The 17,947-nt window shown below is 42.7% G+C and overlaps 1 protein-coding gene across 1 annotated transcript in view; it reads left to right on the plus strand.

Moving 5' to 3' along the window:
* The window catches only part of LOC126412947 (discoidin domain-containing receptor 2-like), an 813,081-nt gene that overhangs the window by 690,882 nt on the left and 104,252 nt on the right, over positions 1-17,947 (plus strand). Inside the window, exon 7 of the mRNA XM_050082842.1 lies at positions 471-629. Within this exon, the coding sequence (XP_049938799.1) occupies positions 471-629 (159 nt within the window). The remainder of the gene's footprint in view (positions 1-470; positions 630-17,947) is intronic.

Here is a 17,947-nt window from a genome sequence, read left to right on the forward strand (position 1 = left end):
TCATGGAATTAATGTTCCAAAACAACTGGGGAATTTTTATGGATGAGAATGCACCGTGTTACCAGGCCACAGTTCTTCGCGACTGGTTTGAAGTGCGTCCTGAACTATTTGAGACAATGATTTGGCCACCTATCGAACATTTATGGGACATAATCGATCAGTTCGTGTAGAAAATCTTACACTAGCTACGCTTCCGCCTCAATATCTCTGCAAGGGACTTCCAACGACTTCCCGTGTTCATGCCACGTCGAGCTGCTGTACTACGCTGGGCAAAAGGAGATCAGACACGATATTACGAGATACCCCACGACCTTTGTCACCTCAGTGTAAATTGTGACTGGTAACAGTAAACTCGTAGTCTCAGTCGGTAACATGCTGAATTGCCGATTGTGTGTAATGGGTTGAGATTTATCGTGTGGTGGTTGTTGTATAAGCTGGATCGTTCGAGAGCGGAGCCCGCTGTGTTGCAGAGGGCCTGCTGAGCTACAGCGTGGCGCAGGGCGCGCGCGGCTTCACGGACCGCCTGTACGACGGCAGGGAGGCGGCGGGACACCTGTCGGCCGGCCTGGGGACGCTCTCCGACGGCAGGAAGGCGCAGGACCTGCTGCCGTCGTTGGAAGCGGGGCAAGGTAAGCGTGCGCCTGCAAGGGTGCCAAGTAAGCCAGCATGCGAAGTAGGGGAAAGATGAAGTATGAAGCGCACATTCTCTCTGAGAGTGCATCAATTACGGCTTCCTTCACAACTGTCAGACCCATACCCATCATCTCTCAAAAATTTAAGAAGGTATTCGAATGTTTATTTTCATGTAGCAAGTCTTTTACAAACTTAAATGACACACCTGCATAAATAAGACAAATTTTTGGCCAAGTAAGTCACTGAACCTGAAGCTCCATCTGTGACTGCCTTGTAGACTACCATACAAACTATCCTGTTGAAGAATGAGATTTTCACTCTGCAGCGGAGTGTGCGCTGATGTGAAACTTCCTGGCAGATTAAAACTGTGTGCCGGACCGAGACTCGAACTCGGGACCTTTGCCTTTCGCGGGCAAGTGCTCTACCAACTGAGCTACCCAAGCACACAGTTTTAATCTGCCAGGAAGTTTCATATCAGCGCACACTCCGCTAAAGAGTGAAAATCTCGTTCTGGAAACATCCCCCAGGCTGTGGCTAAGCCATGTCTCCGCAATATCCTTTCTTTCATGAGTGCTAGTTTTGCAAGGTTCGCAAGAGAGCTTCTGTTAAGTTTGGAAGGTAGAAACGAGGTACTGGCAGGAGTAAAGCTGTGAGGACGGGGCGTGAGTCGTGCTTGGGTAGCTCAGTTAGCCGCCGGCACGGTAGCTCAGCGTGTTCGTTCAGAGGGTTAGCTGCCCTCTGTAATAAAAGAAACTGAGTTAATCGGTCAACAACGAACTTAAACGGATGTTTTACGACGCCCGCCCCGACAGATACAACGAACGAAAGCGAACAAAATGAGATAAAAAAAAAAGTTGGTAGAACACTTGCTCGCGAAAGGCAAAGGTCACGAGTTCGAGTCTCGATCCGGCACACAGTTTTCATCTGCCAGGAAGTTTTTTATCCTGTTGAAGTTAGGCGTTTTGAAGTTGTACGACAAGGTAACAGATCTCAGCACTCCGATAAAAGCACCTGAAGGTGAAGTCGATAACGTTTGGTAGGACGGCAGCACTCTGCTCAGAGACTTGAGGGGCTTTCAATAAATAATGCAACACATTTTTTTCTGGAAGTAGTTTGGATTTATGTAGTATTCCAATACACCGCATTATTCGGCAGTCTTTTGACAACAAAGCCTTTTCATTTTCAACATAATCTCCTTTAAATGTGACGGGCTTACGCCATCTTATTGGGAGGACCTTTATGCCCACATGGTACAACTACGTACCTCCAAATCATAGCTAAAGCCTTGCTGCGACATTAACCTCCTCATCATCCACGTACTGCATCCAGAGGAGTGCACTGTTCGTTGGTCAAACAGATGGAAGTCGGAAGGTTCGAGATATGGGATATGGTGTGGATGAGATACAAGAGTCCAATGAAGTTTTGTGAGCTCTTCTCAATTGCACAGATTTGTGTGAGGCAAACGTTGTCGCGGAGAAGGGCAAGTTCGTTTCCATTTTCGTGGTGACGCCCGCTCTGAAGTCGTTTCTGCAATTTCCTGGGAGTAGCAGATTACATTTCAAAGCTGACGGTTGCACTGGTTGGCTAGTGTGTCAGGACCACCAACAGAGACGTACAGTTGTGCAGCGAGGTATTTGATTGCGATTCCTTGATCACCTCGAATGAGGGTGTCTGCACTTCCCAAATGGTTCAAATGGCTCTGAGCACTATGGGACTTAACACCTGAGGTCATCAGTCCCCTTGAACTTAGAATTACTTAAGGATTCGAACCTGCGACCGTAGCAGTCGCCCTGCACTTCCCAACATTGCAGGAATCACAGCTGTGGGTGGCCGGCCGGCACGCGGGAGATCGGGCAGGTTGGCGCGCCCTTGTTGCGGCGATGACAGACGCTTCGCCCAACAACTCGCTGTGCTTTTGTTCACTGCCAGGTTTCCGATGACATTCAGCAAGCGCCTGTGAATATCTGCGATACTTTGGTTATCCGTCAGAACAAACTCAGTAACAGCTTTCTGCCTCGAACGCACCTTCGATACAGACACCATTTTGAGGGCTACGATTGCACCTTCACTTGTAAGAACTTCATGAAACTATAGGGGCTGACACAAATATTCCATGGTGCCTCAAAACACAACCCGCAATTCTTCGGGCGGGCAGGTTGGCGCGCCCTTGTTGCGGCGATGACAGACGCTTCGCCCAACAACTCGCTGTGCTTTTGTTCACTGCCAGGTTTCCGATGACATTCAGCAAGCGCCTGTGAATATCTGCGATACTTTGGTTATCCGTCAGAACAAACTCAGTAACAGCTTTCTGCCTCGAACGCACCTTCGATACAGACACCATTTTGAGGGCTACGATTGCACCTTCACTTGTAAGAACTTCATGAAACTATAGGGGCTGACACAAATATTCCATGGTGCCTCAAAACACAACCCGCATTTCTTCAACCGAAATTTGCTGAGAAAGGAAGTATGTTGCGTCACTTATTGGACGCTCTTTGCTCAAATTCTGGTCGGTATTTGGTGAGAAATGTGAAGGAATTAGGTAGTTATCACCAGACTATACCTTAATGATAGTGAGTGGACCTAATATCCTCTGAAATATAAAAATGAAATAATAGGTCGGTAGATCCTGTGTGGGGTCGTTTGGCCGCCTGGTGCCAGCCATACTGTTTGACGCCATTTCGGTGACATTAGCATCTGTCAAGCCCAAAGTCCGCAAACAAAACCGAGCGAGATGGCGCAGTGGTTAGCACAGTAGACTCGCTTTCGGTAGGACGACGGTTCAATCCCGCGTCCGGCCATCCTGATTTATGTTTCCCGTGATTTCCCTAAATCACTCCAGGCAAATGTCGGGATGGTTCCTTTGAAAGGGCACGGCCGACTTCTTTTCACGTCCTTCCCTTATCCTCGCTGTTTGGTCTCCTCTCCCCCACCATCACCCACCCACCCATCCCCAAGCAAAGGAAATCTCTGACCCGGTCGGCACTCGAACACGCGGCCTAGGTATCTAGAGGCTGCAACCATACCGATTACACCACAATCTATAAGGCGGACTGCATGAGGCAGATTCACCCATTGACTGACAGTAAATTACAGTCGCGCAACGTATCATCATAATTACGTGATTGGCCTGAAGAATGTTTGATTGATAAAACATAGCAGACGACAAGTCTTGCACAGGAAAATAAATGGCACCGGATGCCATGATGGATTTTTGAAGAGTATATGGAAATTTCTTTTCTTATCTTTATCAATTCCGAGGTCATGGTCCAGTGACCTCGTCGTTCTATGGCCTATCATTTCTGCAGCATACAAAACGGCAGCTTCCGTAAATACCATAATCATTTCGCCAGTCTTACACTGAAATTTTATGCTTTTGACTGTTCAGTGTCATCATTAATGTCATTAACATCACGTAGACGAATTGGCTGATGACTTCTGTAAGATAATTCTTCGTAATCTGAGTGTTCACTCTTTCGTTTTTTACAGAAACGTGTGTGTGTGGTGTCATAATTGAAGTTTCTGCGCTACAGTTATTGCATGTGAAGTTCCTTCCTACATCATTTGGTAAAATAATTGGTAAGTGGTCGTTCCTCACCTGAAAGTGCAATTTAAAATCTACGTCCTCAAACATGTGATGAATAAATTCAAATCCCTCTCTTCACTTCTTACTCTCTACAGTTCCCTCTAGTACCTCGGAAGTTATTCCCTGATGTCTTAACAGATGTCCTATCATCTTGTCCCTTTTCCTTGCCAGTGTTTTCCAAATGTCTTTCACGTGCCAATTCTGCAGGGAACCTCCTCATTCCATTTCCTTATCAGACCACCCAATTTTCAACATTCGTCTATTGCACCATATCTGAAATGCTTCTACTCTCTTGTGTTCCAGTTTTTCTACAGCCCATTCTTCGTAATTATACAGTGCTGTGGTCCGAATGTACAGAATCAAAAATGTATTTGTCAAATTAAGCTCTATGCTTAATACTAGCAGATTTCTCCTGACCAGGGATCCCTTTCTTCCAGCGCTAGTCTGCTTTTTATATTCTCCTTGTTTGGTCCATCATGGTGTTTTTTTTATTGTTAGATACCAGAATTCCTTAACTTCGTCTACTTCGTGATCCCTCACTCTTATTTTAAGTTTCTCGCTGTCCTTATTTCTGCTGCTTCTCGTTCCTAACGTCTTTCTTCGATTTACTGTCAGTCCAGATGCTATACTCACCAGGCTTTCCATTCTGTTCAACAGACCCTGTAATCCTTCACATTCACTAAGATAGCAATGTCATGAGCGGACCTTATCATTAATACCCTTTCACGTTGAATTTTAATCCTACTCTTAAGAATATATTTTATTTCCATCATTGCGCCTTCTAATAGTAGAGGCGAAAGACAACATGCCTGTCTTGCACCCTTCTTAATCCGAGCACTTTGTACTTCGTTTCCCACTCTTTTTTATCCCTCTTGGTTCTCGTACGTACTACACGTGTCACCTGCATTTCCATATAGCTTACCCCTATTTTTCTCAGAGTGTCGAAAGCCATTTTACGGATATGGAATGCTTTTTACAGTACTAAAAATCCTATGAACACTTCTTGCGTTCACTTCGGCCTTGCTTCCATTATCAACCGCAATGTCAGAACAGCCTCTCAGGTGATTTTACCTCTCCTAAAGCCAAACTAATCGTCATCTAACAGATCCTAAATTTTCTTCTCCAGCCCTCTGTATATTATTCTTGTCAGCACACTTAATGAATGAGCTGTTAAGCTGATTGTGGGATAATTCTCGTACTTGTCAGCTCTTATTGTCTTTGGAATAGTGTGGATGGTATTTTTCCGAAAGTCAGATGGTACATCGCCACTCGCATACAGTCTACACACCCTGGGCGCTAATGACCATAGAAGTTTTGCGCCCTAAAACCACAAACAAAAAAAAAAACAAAAAAAAAGTCTACACACCAACATGGATAGTCGTTTTGTTGCCTATTACTCGAATTATCTTAGAAATTCCTAAGGAATGTTGTCCTCCGCTTCTGTCTCGTTTAAATTTAAGTTGTTCAAAGCTCTCTGATATTCTGATTCTAATGCTGAATCTCCTGTCTCTTCGCTGTAGACTCCTGTTTCTTCTTCCATCACGCCCTAAGACAAGTCCTCCCCTCATAGAGGGCTTTAATGTAGTCTTTCCGCCTATCCGACCTCCAGTCTGTATTTAACAGGGGAATTCCCATTTCACTCTTAATGTTAACATCCTTGCTTTTAATTTCACAGAAGGTTTTTTTGACTTTTCTGTATGCTTAGTCGTCCTTCCGACAGTAATTTCTTTTTAGAGTTCTTCAAATTTTTAATGCAAACATTTCGCCTTAAATGGCTCTGAGCACTATGGGACCTAACATCAGGGGCCATCAGTCCCCTAGAACTTAGAACACATTTCGCCTTAAATGGCTCTGAGCACTATGGGACTTAACATCTGAGGTCATCAATCCCCTGCAATTACTATTTATTACGTTGCTAAGGAACTTGTATTTCTGAATTTCGCTGAATATTTTAGTACTTTCTACTATCGTCGATCAACTGAAGTATTTCTTTGGTCATCCATGGTTTCTTGACAGTTGCCTTACTTTCACTTAAGTTTTCGTTTCCAACTTCTTGATTCCTCTGCTTAGAGATCTCTAGCCCTCTTCAACCAACTGTCTACTGAGCTATTTATTATTGCAGTATCTATAGCCTAAGAAAGTTTAAACGTATCTCTACACTCATTAGTACTTCCGTATCCCACTTCTTTGCGCATTGCATCTCCCTGAGATGATTCCTTTAGTTCAGCCACCTTTTCATCACCACTAAATTGAGATCTGAGTCTATATCTACTACTGGGTATACATACAATCGTATATGCGGCATCGGAATCTCTACCTGATCATGATGCAATGTGAAGAGGATCTTCCCGTTTCATCCGGGATTTTTCACGTATACTTTATCCTCTTGTGATTCTTGAACAGAATATTCACTATTACTAGGTGAAATTCATTGCAAAACTCAACTACTCTGTATGTTCTCTCACTTCTACTACCTAGCCTTTATTCTATTCCTTCCCCTACAGCCGCATTCCGAAAACGCATGATTATTAGATTTTCATTTCCCTTTATGTACTGAATTACCTGTTCAGTATCCTAACACATTTTCTCCATACCTTCATCTTCCGCTTGCGATGTCCGCATATATGCCTGAACTATTCTTGCCGGTGTTGATTTGCAGTAGATTCTGATAAGAGCAACCGTATCATTCAACTGTTCACGGTAACTCACATTTTGCCCTAGTTACTAATCATGAACTAGCTTTATTCCCGTCATACCAGATTCTGTTGCCGTTGCTATTACCCTGAACTGGTCTCATCAGATATTCTTGTCTTCTTCCCTCGCTTCACTGACCGCCACTGTATCCAGATAGATCCTTCAGATATTCTAGCTTTCCTATCACTTTCAAACGTTCATGTTCCACTCCCCATTTCGCAGAACCTTACCCTTTCGTTAGTTATCCAGTATTTTTCTCATGGTTACATCCTCATAGGCTGTCCCGTCCCGGAGATCCGAATGGGGCGTAGTACGGAATCTTCTGCCAATGGAAAGATCATCATGCCTTTTTGTCAGTTACAGGCCACATGTCCAGTGGATGCATAACGTTATGTATCTTTAACGCAGTGTTTTCCGCCGCCTTTTGCGTTTTCATACCGTCGATCATTGCTGACTCTTCCGCCCTATAGGGCCCGGTTCCCATCCCAAGGGCAAGAGAGTGCTCTGAACTTTTAGCTGCTCCTCGTTCTCTTTGATAAGGCCGTTGGAAGAACGACGGTGAATTCTTATGCCGGATGTCTTCGGCCGCCATTGCTAATGATTTTTATTCAAAATTTGATGAGCGACGATTTTCGAACCGGGGGCCCAGGACGTCTTGGTTAGTAGACAAAGACGCTACCCCTATGCCAAGGGTTTAGTAGCAAACTCTCTAAAACCATCCCTTCTGCATTAAATGTATTCATTTGTTTCAGTACGGGTTTCATCGTTTACTTTCATTTTCAAGTGGATTCACATGGCATGTAAAGTCAATAACACATCATACACTACGTATCCTCTACTATTTACATGACAGAATTTCCAGCTTACAGCTGTAACTGTTTATATGGCGCTATTGCATTTTCCTTTTACGCGCCGCTGTCAGGTATAAGATTACGTAAAAAATAATGGTATAAAATTGAATTACTATTAATGTTTTGGTGAAGCTGCGACACTCTTCCTCGTAATAGAGTCAATGGCTATTAAAATTGGTACGAGTTACGTAATACGTACATTTGTGTTATTTTCATTCTGGATGAAGTCATTCAACGTAATCGTTAATATTATACATTGAATACGATGTGAAACACGGAAACAAAGGAAGGACCCAGCTTGAGTGGAGGTGCAAGCTTGAATCAGTCAGATCTGAACAACCAATATCTGGGAGAAACCGACCTCTGTACAGTGGGTTTCCACGCGAACTGTTTCACACACAATTTATTTTCGTTGTTATATTTTTGACTTTATATGCTATACCGAACTGTTTGGGAGTGAGGTATCGTCAATCAGGTACTCAGATGCGTATTGTAGATATGCAGCTAAGGCCCCTTAATAAAACTTTGCCATTCCCTATGCTGTAATAGCCCCACACCAAACAATAAATTTGAATTAACTGTAAGTCATTAGTTGCCGAGGGCGTAAAATTTCCAATACCGCACTAATTCTGGCCAAAACCAAAATGTCGAGTTCTGGCAGAGAGCTTCTTTCACATGGTTCTCTATTATGTACTACTATGTACCCGTACTATTTTCATCTACTGTTTGCCATGGAGCAATTTTCTTTTTTTTTTTTTTTGGGTCATCAGTCTACTGACTGGCTTCATGCGGCCCGCCACGAATTCCTTTCCTGTGCTAACTTCTTCATCTCAGATTGGCACTTGCAACCTCCGTCCTCAATTATTTCCTTGACGTATTCCAATCTCTGTCTTCCTCTACAGTTTTTGCCCTCTACAGCTCCCTCTAGTACCATGGAAGCCATTATCATCCTGTCCTTTCTCCTTATCAGTGTTTTCCACATATTCCTATCCTCTCTGATTCTGTGTAGAACCTCCTCATTCTTTACCTTATCAGTCCACCTAATTTTCAACATTCGTCTATAGCACCACATCTCAAATGCTTCGATTCTCTTCTGTTCCGGTTTTCCCACAGTCCATGTTTCACTACCATACAATTCCGTACTCCAGACGTATATCCTCAGAAATTTCTTCCTCAAATTAAGGCCGGTATTTAATATTAGTAGACTTATCTTGGCCAGAAATGCCTTTTTTGCCATAGCGAGTCTGCTTTTGATGTCCTCCTTGCTCCGTCCGTCATTGGTTATTTTACTACCTAGGTAGCAGAATTCCTTAACTTCATTGACTTCGTGACCATCAATCCTGATGTTAAGTTTCTCGCTGTTCTCATTTCTACTACTTCTCATTACCTGCGTCTTACTCCGATTTACTCTCAAACCAAACTGTGTACTCATTAGACTGTTCATTCCGTTCAGCAGATCATTTAATTCTGCTTCACTTTCACTCAGGATAGCAATGTCATCAGCGAATCGTATCATTGATATCCTTTCACCTTGTATTTTAATTCCACTCCTGAACCTATCTTTTATTTCCATCATTGCTTCCTCGATGTACAGATTGAAAAGTAGGGGCGAAAGGCTACAGCCTTGTCTTACACCCTTCTTAATACGAGCACTTCGTTCTTGATCGTCCACTCTTATTTTTCCCTCTTGGTGGTTGTACATATTGTATATGACCCGTCTCTCCCTATCGCTTACCCCTACCATTTTCAGAATCTCGAACAGCTTGCACCATTTTATAATGTCGAACGCTTTTTCCAGGTCAACAAATATTGATTTTCCTTTAGCCTTTCTTCCATTATTAGCCGTAACGTCAGAATTGCCTCTCTCGTCCCTTTACTTTTCCTAAAGCCAAACTGATCGTCACATAGCGCATTCTCATTTTTCTTTTCCATTCCTCTGTATATTATTCTTGTAAGCAGCTTCGATGCATGAGCTGTTAAGCTGATTGTGCGATAATTCTCGCACTTGTCAGCTCTTGCCGTCTTCGGAATTGTGTGGATGATGCTTTTGCGAAAGTCAGATGGTATATCGCCTGACTCATACATTCTACACACCAACGTGAATAGTCGTTTTGTTGCCACTTCCCCCAATGATTTTAGAAATTCTGATGGAATGTTATCTATCCCTTCTGCCTTATTTGACCAAAAGTCCTCCAAAGCTCTTTTAAATTCCGATTCTAATACTGGATCCCCTATCTCTTCTAAATCGACTCCTGTTTCTTCTTCTATCACTTCAGACAAATCTTCAAAAATGGCTCTGAGCACTATGGGACTTCACATCTAAGGTCATCAGTCCCCTAGAACTTAGAACTACTTAAACCTAACTAAGCTAAGGACAGCACAGAACACACAGCCAACACGAGGCAGAGAAAATCCCTGACCCCGCCGGGAATCGAACCCGGGAACCCGGGCGTGGGAAGCGAGAACGCTACCGCACGACCACGAACAAATCTTCACCCTCATAGAGGCTTTCAATGTTTTCTTTCCACCTATCTGCTCTCTCCTCTGCAATTAACAGTGGAATTCCCGTTGCACTCTTAATGTTACCACCTTTGCTTTTAATGTCACCAAAGGTTGTTTTGACTTTCCTGTATGCTGAGTCTGTCCTTCCGAAAATCATATCTTTTTCGATGTCTACACATTTTTCCTGCAGCCATTTCGTCTTAGCTTCCCTGCACTTCCTATTTATTTCATTCCTCAGCGACTTGTATTTCTGTATTCCTGATTTTCCCGGAACATGTTTGTACTTCCTCCTTTCATCAGTCAACTGCAGTATTTCTTCTGTTACCCTTGGTTTCTTCGCAGCTACCTTCTTTGCACCTATGTTTTCCTTCCCAACTTCTGTGATGGCCCTTTTTAGAGATGTCCATTCCTCTTCAACTGTACTGCCTACTGCGCTATTCCTTATTGCTGTATCTATAGCGTTAGAGAACTTCAAATGTATCTCGTCATTCCTTAGCACTTCCGTATCCCACTTCTTTGCGTATTGATTCTTCCTGACTAATTTCTTGAACTTCAGCCTACTCTTCATCACTACTATATTGTGATTTGAGTCTATATCTGCTCCTGGGTACGCCTTACAATCCAGTATCTGATTTCGGAACCTTTGTCTGACCATGATGTAATCTAATTGAAATCTTCCCGTGTCTCCCTGCCTTTTCCAAGTATAACACTCCTCTTGTGATTCTTGAACAGGGTATTCGCTATTACTAGCTGAAACTTGTCACAGAACTCAATTAGTCTTTCTCCTCTTTCATTCCTTGTCCCAAGCCCATATTCTCCTGTAACCCTTTCTGCTACTCCTTCCCCTACAACTGCATTCCAGTCGCCCATGACTATTAGATTTTCACCCCCTTTTACATACTGCCTTGCCTTTTCAATATCCTCATACACTTTCTCTATCTGTTCATCTTGAGCTTGCGACGTCGGCATGTATACCTGAACTATCGTTGTCGGTGTTGGTCTGCTGTCGATTCTGATTAGAACAACCCAGTCACTGAACTGTTGACAGTAACACACCCTCTGCCCTACCTTCCTATTCATAACGAATCCTACACCTGTTATACCATTTTCTGCTGCTGTTGATATTACCCGATACTCATGTGACCAGAAATCCTTGTCTTCCTTCCACTTCACTTCACTGACCCCTACTATATCTAGATTGAGCCTTTGCATTTCCCTTTTCAGATTTTCTAGTTTCCCTACCACGTTCAAGCTTCTGGCATACCACGCCCCGACTCGTAGAACGTTATCCTTTCGTTGATTATTCAATCTTTTTCTCATGGTAACATCCCCCTTGGCAGTCCCATCCCGGAGATCCGAATGGGGGACTATTCCGGGAGCTTTTGCCAATGGAGAGATCTTCACGACACTTCTTCAAATACAGGCCACATGTCCTGTGGATACACGTTACGTGTCTTTAATGCAGTGGTTTCCAATGCCTTCTGCATCCTCATGTCGTTGATCATTGCTGATTCTTCCGCCTTTACGGGCAATTTCCGACCCCTAGGACAAGAGAGTGCCCTCAACCAAGACGCTACCCCTAGACCACGGGTAATCCTTGGAGGAATACGAAACAAGTATTCTGCTACTGAATCCATTCATGCACACATATTAAAAAGATATATATAAATATGTACGTACAGGTGTGTATCGGTAAATGATATGTTGCAAAGCGCCGCGCATAATATGAGGTCTTAGTCTTAGTACATCAGGTTCTGCTGCTACTGTGGTCTTCAGTCCTGAGAATGGTGTGATGCAGGTCTCCATGCTAGTCTATCCTGTACAAGCTGCTTCATCTCCCAGTACGTACTGCAGCCTACATCCTTCTGAATCTGCTCAGTGTATTCATCTCTTGGTCTCCCTCTATGATTTTTACCCTCCACGCTGCCCTCCAATACTAAATTGGTGACACCTTGATGCCTCAGAATATGTCCTACCAACCGATCCCTTCTTCTAGTCATTTATGCCACAAACTCCTCTTCTTCCCAGTTCTATTCAATACCTCCTCATTAGTTATGTGATCTGCCTATCTCATCTTCAGCATTCTTCTGTACCACCACATTTCAAAAGCTTATATTCTCTTCTTGTCCGAACCATTTATCGTCCATGTTTCACTTCCATACATGGCTACACTCCATACAAATACTTTCAGAAATGACTTCCTGACACTTAAATCTATATTCGATGTTAACAAATTTCACTTCTTCAGAAACGCTTTCCTTACCATTGACAGTCTACATTTTATATCCTCTCTACTTCGACCTTCATGAGTTATTTTGCTCGGTAAATAGAAAAACTCCTTTACCACTTTAAATGTCTCATTCTGTAATCTAATTTCCTCAGCATCACCCGAACTGACTACATTCCATTAACTTCGTTTTGCTTTTGTTGATGTTCATCTTAGATCTTAGTTTCAAGACACTGTCCATTCCGTTCAACTGCTCTTCCAAGTCCTTTGCTGTCTCTGACAGAATTACAATGTCATCGGCAAACCTTAAAGTTTTTATTTCTTCTCCATGGATTTTAATACCAACTCCGAATTTTTCTTTTGTTTCCTTTACTGCTTGCTCAATATACGGATTGAATAACATCGTGGAGAGACTACAACCCGGTCTCATTCCCTTCCCAACCACTGCTTCCATTTCGTGTCCCTCGACTCTTATAACTGCCACCTTGTTTCTGTACAAATTGTAAATAGCCTTCGCTCCCTGTATTTTACCCCTGCCACATTCAGAATCTGAAGAGAGTATTCCAGGCAACATTGTCAAAAACTTTCTCTAAGTCTACAAATGCTAGGTTTGCCTTTTATTAATCTATCTTCTAAGATGTCTTAGGGTCAGTAGTGCCTCACGTGTTCCAACATTTCTACGGAATCCAAACTGATCTTCCCCGAGGACGGCTTCTACCAGTTTTTCCATTCGTCTGTGAAGAATTCCCATTAGTATTTTTCAGCTGTGACTTATTAAACTGATACTTCTGTCAACACCTGCTTTCCTTGGGATGGGAATTATTATATTCTTCTAGAAGTCTGAGGATATTTCGCCTGTCTTAAACATTTTGCTCAAAAGATGGCAGAGTTTTGTTAGGTCTGGCTCTCCCAAGGCTGTCAGTAGTTCTAATGGAATGTTGTCTACTCCCGGGGCCTTGTTTCGACACAGGTCTTTCAGTGCTCTGTCATACTCTTCACGCAGTATCGTATCTCCCATTTTATCTTCATCTACATCCTCTTCCATTTCCATAATATTGCCCTTAAGTACCTCGCCCTTGTATAGACCCTCTATATACTCCTTCAACCTTTCTGCTTTCCTTTCTTTGCTTAGAACTAGGTTTCCATCTGAGCTCTTGATATTCATACAAGTGGTTCTCTTTTCTCCAAAGGTCTCTTTAAATTTCCTGTAGACAGTATTTATCTTACCCCTAGTGAGATAAGCCTATACATCCTTACATTTGTCCTCTAGCCATGCCTGCTTAGCCATTTTGCACTTCCTGTCGATCTCGTTTTTGAGACGTTTGTATTCCTTTTTGTCTGCTGCATTTACATAAGGTTTTATGGGTGATAAAAGGCAGGGTCAAGTTTTTAGGCTAGCTCTTAGGTATAGGACCATTCGTATACCCAACAGAAGGATCGTCTTAGTGTCACTACCCTACAGTACATGGTGAAAGTATGAATATTACACACTTCCACCTGCTTAGGCAAATGGTGAAAATAGTTTGATTCTTTTTGCAGTATATAGTCTGTGGTGGGTTTGATGGGACTTATGGAGGCACCATTAGTTCATGGATGGTTCCTCGGAAAACCCTACAAAGGGTTTTTGTCATTATATTTTCGCCGTCACAAGCGGACCAGAACCCAGCCGAGTATTCTGAGACGGCCCCATACAGCAAATGGCTGTAATTTTGGCGATGTATTCCTGAGATCCTGATCTCGAACATATTTGAAAATTTTCTTCAAATCTTAATCAATTCCCTAAAACACAGGTTCAGAGTTACTTTACTTGTACACGTAAAATACGCACGTCAAATCCGGTATGAGGCGAAACGTAGTTTGTAAGGTGACTAGAAGAAGGGATTAATTCGTAGGACATGTTCTGAGGCATCAAGGGATCACCAATTTAGTACTTGAGGGCAACGTGGAGAGTAAAAATCGTAGAGGGAGACCAAGAGATGAATACACTAACCCGATTCAGAAGGAAGTAGGTTGCAGTAGGTACTGGGAGATGAAGAAGCTTGCACAGGATTAAGTAGAACGGAGAGCTGCATCAGACCAGTCTCTGGACTGAAGACCACAAAATGGTTCAAATGGCTCTGAGCACTATGGGACTCAACTGCTGAGGTCATTAGTCCCCTAGAACTTAGAACTAGTTAAACCTAACTAACCTAAGGACATCACAAACAACCATGCCCGAGGCAGGATTCGAACCTGCGACCGTAGCGGTCTTGCGGTTCCAGACTGCAGCGCCTTTAACCGCACGGCCACTTCGGCCGGCCTGAAGACCACAACAACAACAACAACAACAACAATAACAACAAGGTGAAAAAGTCGTAAAGTGTCTCCGTTATCATTTGGGACCCTATGTTGTAGTACTGAAGCAAAAGCAAAATTATTTGCTTGTAAAGTCAGGTCTGAGATGTAGAAAAAAGCAAACTATATCAATTTTACTGATCAACTCATTTATTTCCATATGAGTTACATGCCTTGCTGCAACAGGGAAAGAAGTGACACATGGGTAAAAGTGCAGATATGCTCCAGTTTGTTTAAAAGGCTCTGACTGAAAAGTGGGGTACAAGCTGCTCATTTTACCTTCCTTAACACCTTTAAAAATTTTCCCAAAAATTTCGGTGTGGGATATGCTGATACCGACGAAGACATTATCAGTGGGAAAGAGACGGTAAGGTAATAGATATTGGAAGATAGTGGTTGTTTTATAGAAAGAGAGAAGGTGACGCTTGCAGTGAGAGAAAAAGAGTGTGACACAGTGGCAGTGGAATATAACATAGTGACAGAACAGTACTAGGAAAAAAGTGAAGGAGCAGTGCCGGGTGGAGGGGGGCAGGAGGAATAACGAGAAACAGAAAGTGGAAGTGGAAGTGCTTGAGAGCCAGTGACAATGAGAGACAGATTACATGATAATGACAGAGAAAGATAGAGTTAGAGGCAGTGACAAGAGACACCAGCAGTGGGAGGTAGTAGCAGTGAGAGAGATCAAGAGGGAGGCAGTGATAGCAAGAGGAGACTGGGTGGTAAGACAGCACGAACGGGTCTGCCGCTTTGACACAAGAAGCACTGACAGAGACACAAAGAGATAATGAGTTGGGCTAAATGATTGAGTCGAAAAGAGCAAGTAGGAGTGGATCGGCATGAGCGACTTACAGTGTTGGACTAGTGAGTGTGAGTGAGTTACAGTCACGGGAACTTGTAAAAGTTTGACGTGAGTTGAAGCGTGCCAAAATTTTTGGGATATTTTTAAAGGTGCTGAGGAAGGTAGAATAAGGCAGCTGGTACCCCAAATTTCAGTCAGGGCCTTTTGAATAAACAGGAACATATTGAATTTTTTTGCGCTCCGATAGGAACGTTTTTATTCTGGTGTTTATATGTTTCATATCTTCTCCTGAACTGCTAAACAGATTTCAACCAAACTGGGCACATGTATCACTTACATTCTGGAAAGAAGAATCGCTGTGAGGGGGAAAGATCCACTTGCCTATCAAAGGGGGTGAAAAAGAACTGTTGCCCTCTATGTGCGAAACCCAGAACGTATCCGTACAGTATTTGAGAATGAGAGCACTTAGTGACTTACAGCAAATATTACACATAATCTCTCATTGACAACTCCCACAAAATGATGAAAGAAAAAAAGTTTATCATTTACTCCATTTCATTGTGCTTGCAGAAAAGCAGGGATTTCATTTCAATGAATTAATTCTGTACAACTGAATGTATTCGTGGCACATCCTGCAGACAGTAGTCACATACACCTGCAAAATTTTACCATTGTACTGCACATAGTTCACCAGATACGACGTCATAAACAGTGACATGCGTGAAAACATGCCGTATCGTGCAAGACGTTTAAATTTAATACACTTTACTCCCAATTCTATTCGCCACACACTTCGCATATAGTATCGACATTTGCTGCTCGATGTAACGACAAAATTATATGACTGTACGACATATAGTTCACGATATATGATATCATAAGCACTGAAATGTCGAATCAAACCACGTGCAGCCGTCTAAATTTACAGTTGTTATATTATTTGAGTAAACAGTTTCAGCACTACATTAAGCCGTATTGAAGCCAAAGACTCTCACCAAGAGATAATCGAAGAGATCACTGTGCCAAAAATCTGCAGGTACCAGTCATTGGAAGCTGGCCCCTATTTTGACCGGACCAGATGTGGGATTCTTACTAGTTTTCGGTCAGGTGGATGAAGATCGATTGAGGTAGCGCTGAAACTGGTTACTGAAATAAGATAACAACTGAAAGTTTAGACGGTTGAAGATGTCCTGATTCGACATTTCATAGTGGACAGCAGAGGTCCCGCAACCATCTGCAGAAAGATGAACTTACAAGTCGAGCTGCTTGTGAACGAAAGTGCAGGGGGAAATTCGCTAGACACAGTTGAAACAAGTATAGAAATGTGTGTGAAATATATTAAATACATGTGACATATATGTGACAAGGGCATATTTGAGAATGTGTGTGGGCTAAAAACTGTTCCCATTCCCATGGATCGTTTTCAGAAACACCTACTATTACTTCCTGAAATATATACTGTGTGGCTAAAAACTATCAATTTCCTATTTTGTTGGGGTTTATAACATGGAGAGAGAAGGAGGAGGAAGAGGCAGGACAGAAAGAGAGGGCATGAACAATGATATGGGGAGGACGAGAGTGACAGATAGAGGGAGAAATGGACAGAAAAGGGAACAGGAGGAGATGGACATAGATATGAGGAGGAGGAAATGGACAGAGAAAGGGAAGAGGAGATGGACAGAGAGAGAGAGAGAGAGAGAGGGTGGGGTCGGAGGAAGAGATAGAAGGGGTGAGAAGATGAGGTGGGAGCAAGTAGTCTCAGAGGGGGAAGGATCAGCTGGACAGGAGAAGACAGAAAACGAATAAATAAAAATGTAGTACAGTAAGTATGGCAAAAATAAATTGTAATATGTAGAGGGAAGCGATACAGTGCATTTGGATATGTAATACAGTCTAAGTAGCTTGTTGGTTGATAGTAGCCTATTCCCACCTACTTCAGGTGATACGTTCTCGGTAGAACCTCGATCTGTTCTCATTTGAAATGGTGCGTGTTTAGGTAGGTTCGTTATGTTTGTGTGTATTGATATATTACTTGGAGTGTTGCATGTCAGGATACTACATTGTATTCAGTAGTTGTTTGATTGTCTTACTGTTGGTAGTTGTGGTACATTCTGTGTCATACCCTAGACACACACACACCTGGTGTCATACAGATTACATACTGACTGAGAATTTGACACATGGAATACATGAGTTTTAGCTTTACATGAAGAATAAACTTATGGCTGTAAGTTTATTAGTAGAAATAGAATGGTTAATTGGTACTTCGGTGCAGTATTCCTTAAATAACATAATACATCATATTGTTAGTTTTGTACATG

The sequence above is a fragment of the Schistocerca serialis genome, chromosome 1 (assembly GCF_023864345.2).
Source record: "Schistocerca serialis cubense isolate TAMUIC-IGC-003099 chromosome 1, iqSchSeri2.2, whole genome shotgun sequence".
Taxonomy (NCBI): domain Eukaryota; kingdom Metazoa; phylum Arthropoda; class Insecta; order Orthoptera; family Acrididae; genus Schistocerca; species Schistocerca serialis.